The following is a 6,989-nucleotide window of genomic DNA, read 5'->3' on the forward strand; positions in this document are numbered from 1 at the left end:
CACACAGCAGGGACTGCTTGTTGCCACCAAGATCGTCCAGTCCCTTCCCTGGCTTTGAAGTCCCTGACCTTGGGGGTCTTTAGCCGCGACCCTTGCACAAGTGCTTAAGGATGACAGTGTGGCCCCAAAACAACAACCTTGGCAAAGAAGTGTCACCTCGCCTGTCGGGACAGAGGTAGGCTGGCGGCCCGACTGGGACCCCAGGGGCAAAGGTGACTAGCTGACAGGCCGGAAAGTGAGGAGGGGGTTGGAGCTGGGCATCAGAACGAAGCGATAGACCATCTGCACATCCTCTTGCCTTAGTGTCTCCACCCGGAAGGATTTCAGCACCTGGAACACGAGGTAGGGAGGAGACGCTCCATCTGGCCTCCTCAGCAGAGCACTGAAAGCCCAGACAGACCCTGAAGGCCTCTGTTCTTAGTACAAATCCTGCCCATTAACAACCCCATCCCACAGGCCCCGCCCAGAGCTGCTCACGTGGTGCATGTGGAAACCACCCTATCCCACAGGCCCCGCCCAGAGCTGCTCAGGAGGTGCAGGTGGAAACCACCCTATCCCACAGGCCCCGCCCAGAGCTGCTCACGTGGTGCAGCAGGAGCAGCATCTCCACCTGTGCCAGGCGCTTCCCCAGACACTGGCGCACCCCGAAGCCAAAAGACAAGTGCTGGAAACTCCTTTTCCTCCCCAGCCAGCGCTGGGGCATGTAGCGCTCGGGCCTCGGAAATACTGAAGGGTTTCGGCCCAGGGAGTAGAGGTAGAGTAGGACCAATGTCTGTGGGCAGACGCCAAGGACAAGGTCAGCTGCTTCTTTGGGGTGGTGCAGAACAGGGCAAATGATGGCTGTATGAGGATCACTCACCCCAGCAGGGACATGGAAATTATGAAGCACTAGGTCCGAGCTTAGAATTCTCTCCAAAAAGCCACCAACAGGATAGAGCCTAAAGGTGGAGGAGCAACAGGAGAGGCCTCGGCTCAGGAGAACTTCTCCTGCCCACATCTGCACCTCCCTCCCTCAGATTTCCCCAGGGTGCTCAGCCAACCTCCAGAGGAGCAACAGCGTCCAGCCACAGGAAGAAGAGCAGAGAACATGGCTGCCCTCGGCCCCAGAAAAGACAGGGGACAGAACAGCAGGGAATGGGCAGCCAGCACCTACCTCAAGGTCTCCTTAAGGGCAGCCCGCAAGAGGGGCAGGTCTGTCATAGCTCTCTGAGGATCTGCAGCGATGCTGGCCTCAGCTGCCAGGCTCTCCTGCCGAATGGCCTGCTGAACATCTGGGTTCCGTGCCAGCTCAAAGAGAGTCATTACCAAGGGGAAGGCTGTCTGCAGGAGCCACAGAAGTCTCAGTCACTGTCCCTAGTCGTCCACAAAGAGAACCCTTACTACAAAAGGATGCCCCTCTCTGGCAGGGTATCACTCTGGGAACCATGACCCTAAATCCTGAGGGGCAGGCCACAGACATCCCAGTCCTGGCCACCATCTCAGCACCTGCAGGGTCTGCTGTTTACAACCCGCTCTGGTCCTGGGGCAGACCTTCAGTGTCACTTAGGGACTCTGCCACTCACATCTACCTTTCCCAGTGCCTGATGGTCATCCATAGGCCCCTCAGCACTGACCTCACTGCTCAAGCCTGAAATGGGTCCTAGTTCTCCAGGCTACCTCCTCCCTCCATCAGTGAGATGCCCCAGAGTGAGCCCTGAGCGCCTATGTCCAGAATTTCTCTTTATGGCATAGCCTACAGAAGCAGTTTCAAGTCTCTTGCTGATGTCACCAGCTTATTGACTTTGGGTTCATCTGATCTATGGCCTGATCCATGGCCCTTCCTGATGGGGCCCTCACCCCTGATGGCCTCATCTGTCTCCCTGTCTCTTGGTTTAGGCAGTCTGCCACCCCCATGAGCTTTGTGTTGCTCCCTGCAAATGGTTCCGCCCTGAAGGGTCCCCTGTCTTAAGCTCCCTTGTTCTCTGCACTGCTCCTTTATTTTCACCTGAAGATCTCTCTTCCTGCACCTCTGGGTGCAGCCTACAGTCAAGGGCAACAGGCTCCTGGCGAAAAGAACCTGGGAATTCAGTTCCTAGGAAATGCTTTGGAAGATACACAGACAGGGAGTCACAAGGGATTCCCACAGGATGGTCTGACCGTGTCTACACTCCCAGCGGTGAGCTCAATAGAGTTGGCTCTGATGGCGTCGAGAGACAAAGCTCCCTGGGCTATCAGTTCTGCCACGATGCCGCTGTAGGTCTGAGGGTTGCCAAGTCTTAGCTCCTGGTGCACCTTCCGGATACATCTGTTGGCTGGAGACGTGAGATGGGAGCTTGAGAAAGGGCAGCTCCCACTGTCCCGATGTGCAACCAGCCCCCATGACCCATGGCAATGACTGATCTTCTCCCACTATCTCTGGGTCAGTTCAGCCATAGGATTGGTGGGAACGTGTTAAAAGTACAGGAAGCAGCAGGCACCTTCATTTGAGACGATCCCGATGTAACCACAAGTAAAGGGGAATGGCAATTAACTGACCATTGTCCCTGCCCCATGGCACTGCGCAGGTCAGTGACCCTCACCATACTCAGAGATGACATCCCAGGCCTCAAAATGTTCTTTCCACACCTGGGTGCTTGTCCAGCGAGTCAGGCTCCTGGGTAAAAACATGAGCTGTGTGGTGGTCTTGAACATGGAATGCAGGGCGTGGATGAACTTCAGGCTGCCAGGGCTCAGGTCGTGGCCAAGGAGGCCCAGTCGCTCCCCAAAAAGAACAAAGTTGCTGGCTGCATAAAAAAAAAAATGATATCCCTGAGATAAGGCAGTTCCTGGACTCAAAACTGCAGCTCCCCCTCCCCACAACCCCCTCTCTAACAGCCTTAGTTTGGGGCCTTCCCCTGGCCACATACCTTCTATTGAGTAGTTGAAGAGGTTTTGCTGGGCATCCATGGTGAGGCTCCCACGAGCATTCTGAAACACCTTCTTTTTCAGGGACTCCAAGAAGTCCCTTGCTACCATGTCTACCATGGGGACAAACTTTTGAACAGCCTTTGGTGACAACACATTTGGGTTCAGCTGCAATCGGTTGAAGCGCCATTCAGGGCCATTTCTGTAGAGCACAGAGTAGAGGTATGGACACCTCTCAGGAAAGACCTGGCCCAGGCCTCTGCCCATCTTTCTGCCCCTCAGAGAAATCGAGGCAGAGGGGTGGCAGGCTCAGAAGCAGGCTCGGCAAGTCCTGTCCCCACTTCTTTCTTCCAACAGAGTTTCCGTGTGTTGGACAGAGGTCACTAAGTCTAAGGTGGACTTGGCATAGCCACACCCATGGAGAAAGGAGGCTGGGCTGTCAAGCTCTGCCCACCTGACCTACACCACCTCCCCACAGAGGAGAAGCCCTGGCTGAGTTCGCCCACCCTGTCAGCACTGTGGAGTGTGTGCTCTCTGAGTCAGCAGCACCTGCCTGTCTCAGGTAAGGGATCCCATCCTCCCTAGGGCAGGAAGCACGGCAGAGGACCACTTACAACATGCACACACCACAGCTCAGGACACAGGGTTCCCACGGAGATTCTCCAATGAATGACAGCAGGAGTTTGCATCCTGAGCCACACATGCGGAAGGCCTGGCCTTTGGTGTTCTAAAACCCATAACAATTGCCAGTAACCGCATGCACAATGTACATGCACACGTGCCCACACAGGACCTCAAAACCACATGTGGACACCTTAGTCCCTGTGTGCCCCAAACTAAGACAACAGCTATGCACAAAGATGCAAATACACACAGAAAGTCACAGATTCAGACAACACACACTTTCATATCTAGACAAAACACATGGTCACACACTTACACACATGCAAGAATGTACACAGGGGCATACATGCACACACACACACACACATACACACACACACACAGGCTCTCTGCTTTCTCAGCAGTACATGCTCACACTTTGCCCTCAGCTGCCATTTGCATCTGGCCTCCCTGCCAGATTCCCTCAGTTAAGGGCCTAATCAGCATGCCCACCTCCAAAAGCTATCTTATTAACGAAAGGATTCACTCTGACATGGACTGGTGTGCCTGTGTGCAGCCTGACTTCCTCCTGTAGGCTTCCCCATGCCCACTAGTGGCCTCTTGGTAGCCTATCCACTCCAAGCACCGGGAACCCCTGCTTAGCTCTCCAGGTATGGACCCAGCTGCAGGGGGAAGGGCTCTCTTGCCCAGGTGGTATTTGATTTTGAGTCCAAAGGAGCTCCAACTCCCTATTCTCCACTGCCTACCTCAAATCTGTGAGTGAAACTGCCCCTACGAAAGGGAAACTGCATTGACAGACATCAAGCTGTAGCTAAAGATGACTTTGGCCCTGAGCCAGGGGCTCCCCTTCCTGGGCCAACTTTGAAACTGGTAGAAGGGAGAACCACAGCCTGAAAAATTCTATTCGGAGCAGGAGTTTGGGGTGGGAGGCATTCCTCTGCCACCTCCTTTCTCCTCAGGCCCAGGATCTATATAGCATGGTACCAACCCATGCTTGGCAGTGATTGGTCTCCACACCCCCACCCAAGTAGGAGCTGCAACCTGTGTCTGGGCTACCAATCTCACCTCCCTCCTCATGCCCAACGTCCACTCACAGCAAGAACAAGCCACGTCTCAGGCCACGGTGTTCTCTGTGGGCCACCCAGGGCTCCAGGTGCATCCGACGAGGGTGCGTACTCTCCACCTGGTGCAGCTTCTCAGCGTCCTCCGGGAGCATCACAGACACAACCTGTGTTCTTCCTATGCTGTACCTATGGGGTGAAGAACAGCGCCTTCCTGTGGGGGGAACGTCCTCCACCTGAGCACCCTGCAGACCCAGCTCTGTCTGTGTGCTCCCTCACCTCAGCCCCCCCCCAGCCATGGCTCTCCCCCCAGGACGGCTCCTCCCACTGTCTGCCTGACTTCTCTCCACTTCAGCACTCCTGACACTCTGTCCTCTCAGCCATGAGCAGTGCCTTTCCCTGTCCATGTGGAGAACCATGGTCTCCATGAGTCAGGTCCATAACCTCCTGCGCTCCCTCCCCATCTCCCTAAGCAAGGAGTGCCTGGTGCCTACTGGGGAGTGCAGCCCCTCATACCCTGCAGAGCTTGAGCAACCAGGGGCCCAGGAAGCTCTGTCTGAGCTCAGCTAAGGGTCAGGAAGGCCCTTACCTGAAAATGGGCCCCAGCTCCTGGAAGGCCTGATGCATCTCCAGGTGCAGGTTCTCTTGGCCCTGCTCCCTCAGGATCTGCATCATCTTCAGCCACCTGTTTCTGGAGTACTGTGGGATGGCTTCAAAGGGCTGCAGTGTGTTGGGGGCCAGGGTTGCTGTGGTGCCCAGTGCCCTTGTCCCGCTCAGGCACTGCCAGGGTCTTGCCAGCCACACATCTGCCTTTACCCTGAGTGCCATTGCTTCCTCCTCTCTTCTTTACCCCACAGCCTTTTATCCTGCCTGTGGACCACTCTATTCGACTGATCACGTCATGGAAGAAACTGTCCCTGGACTTGGCTGAGAGATCCGGGCTCTGATCATGGCTGGGGCTCACCTGTCAGTAGCCGTGTATCTCCCCCAAAGTCTGCTGGTGGGTGGGGACTGGGAACATACACAGTGTTCGCATGGGGGGGGCTATGTTGACTGAGGAAGAGGAGGGCAGAGATCTCTTTCTTCTCCCTATAGATGGAAAAAGGAAGATGGATGGATCCTTTATCTTTTGAAGATATAACAGGAGACCTTGGTTTCTTTTAATAGACTTGGCCTTTTTTTAGTGACTTTAGTAAAAATAAATCTAAGAACTAGGAAGTGTACGAAAGCATTGTATTTTTTCCACAACGAGTTTGAATTCAGTTTTTTTTTTAAAAAGGAAGACAACACCTCATTGTCGCTACATGTGAAACAGAACAACACTGCAGGAGACATCCCAGTGACACGTGAGATCCTGAGGGCAACTCTGCTCATGCGCCAAGACTGTCCTCTGCACAGTCCGCAGTCTGGTCCAGCAAGTCCCACCCTCAGCTCTCACCCCCTTCTAACAGGTGGCGGGGCCTCTAGACTGCAGGGTGCCTGCTGTCTTGGGGCAATGGTGTTGAACAGACCTATCCTCCAAACCAAATTCTCATCTTCCTCAGGAGATCTGCTGGGCCTGGCCATAGAAGATCCTCTCACCTGAGCTTGCTGACTATTGGCACTCCGTCACAGAAGGGTCCTCATCTAAATATTCCATCAGCCCTCCCAACCCACTGTATGTCATTGTACCCTGATCACAAATGGCCTCGGGATCACCGAGAGAGGCTAGAGGATATGTGATGGGAAGAAGGGGAGGAAGGGCTCCATCTACTAAGGCCATGGGGAAAGCCAGCATCCCAGCTGGGTGCAGACTTTCCAACGTGGCTTCTTTTTGGTCACTAGTCTCCTCCCCCAAATGCCTAAACCCATTGCTCTGTAAGTAAGTCTGATAAACTCACTGCTTCCCCAGCGGCGAACTTTGGTGCTTTCGCTTGCTGTTGAGATTTTATAAGGAGGAGGACGGACATCACCTACTCTCCTCACCCCCACATCTAGAGAGAACTCTCAGGACTCATAGTAACACACCCCTAGGTCTACCTCGGGAATGTCACAACTCAGCATCTGTTCGTTCTCTCACTAGTTAAACAAATACTGAGTTAGCAGGTCAGAGTACACACCAAGTATTGGGAACGTTCTTGTGAGCATGTACAATGGTTAGAGTCCCAGGCACATACATCTAATAGGATTGCCTGCAACGGAGCTGGCATTCTGTGTGACACTGTGAGAGCCTATAATGAGAGAAGTGACTTCTAGACCTTTCCTTAAGAACTGTTTGGGCTCATTGAAGAAATGGTCAGAAAGCACAGAGAACTCCTGTGAACACACCCCTCCCCGGCACAGCCTCCCCCGTCAACCTGTACGTCAGCAGTGCTCTTCATAGTCGACGGACCCAGGCTGACATATTTCCATCACTCCATGACTCAGCTTCCACGGGGGTTT

General features: G+C 54.1%; 1 protein-coding gene across 2 annotated transcripts; it reads right to left on the bottom strand.

Annotated features, from left to right (window-relative positions):
• Nucleotides 1-216: 216 nt before the first annotated feature.
• On the bottom strand, nucleotides 217-5,396 carry LOC101983436 (cytochrome P450 11B2, mitochondrial). Of its 2 annotated transcripts, XM_005354040.2 has the most exons (9): nucleotides 5,158-5,396; nucleotides 4,602-4,757; nucleotides 2,886-3,085; nucleotides 2,559-2,762; nucleotides 2,137-2,291; nucleotides 1,154-1,320; nucleotides 860-938; nucleotides 584-772; nucleotides 217-330 (listed from the first exon to the last, which is right to left on the bottom strand). In XM_005354040.2, the coding sequence occupies exons 1-9, from the start codon at nucleotides 5,394-5,396 to the stop codon at nucleotides 217-219; spliced, it is 1,503 nt and encodes a 500-aa protein (XP_005354097.1). The 2 variants fall into 2 exon arrangements, with proteins under 2 accessions (XP_005354097.1, XP_005354098.1); XM_005354041.1 differs by lacking the exon at nucleotides 584-772.
• Between the last annotated feature and the right edge of the window lie 1,593 nt (nucleotides 5,397-6,989).

The sequence above is a fragment of the Microtus ochrogaster genome, chromosome 15 (genome assembly GCF_000317375.1).
Source record: "Microtus ochrogaster isolate Prairie Vole_2 chromosome 15, MicOch1.0, whole genome shotgun sequence".
Taxonomy (NCBI): domain Eukaryota; kingdom Metazoa; phylum Chordata; class Mammalia; order Rodentia; family Cricetidae; genus Microtus; species Microtus ochrogaster.

Coding starts and splice junctions, on each gene's coding strand:
- LOC101983436 (XM_005354040.2), bottom strand. CDS start 5,396: ATGGCACTCAGGGTAAAGGCAGATGTGTGGCTGGCAAGACCCTGGCAG. Junction 939..1,153: donor GCCCTTAAGGAGACCTTGAG/GTAGGTGCTGGC, acceptor CTCCACCTTTAG/GCTCTATCCTGTTGGTGGCT. Junction 773..859: donor ATTTCCATGTCCCTGCTGGG/GTGAGTGATCCT, acceptor GTCTGCCCACAG/ACATTGGTCCTACTCTACCT.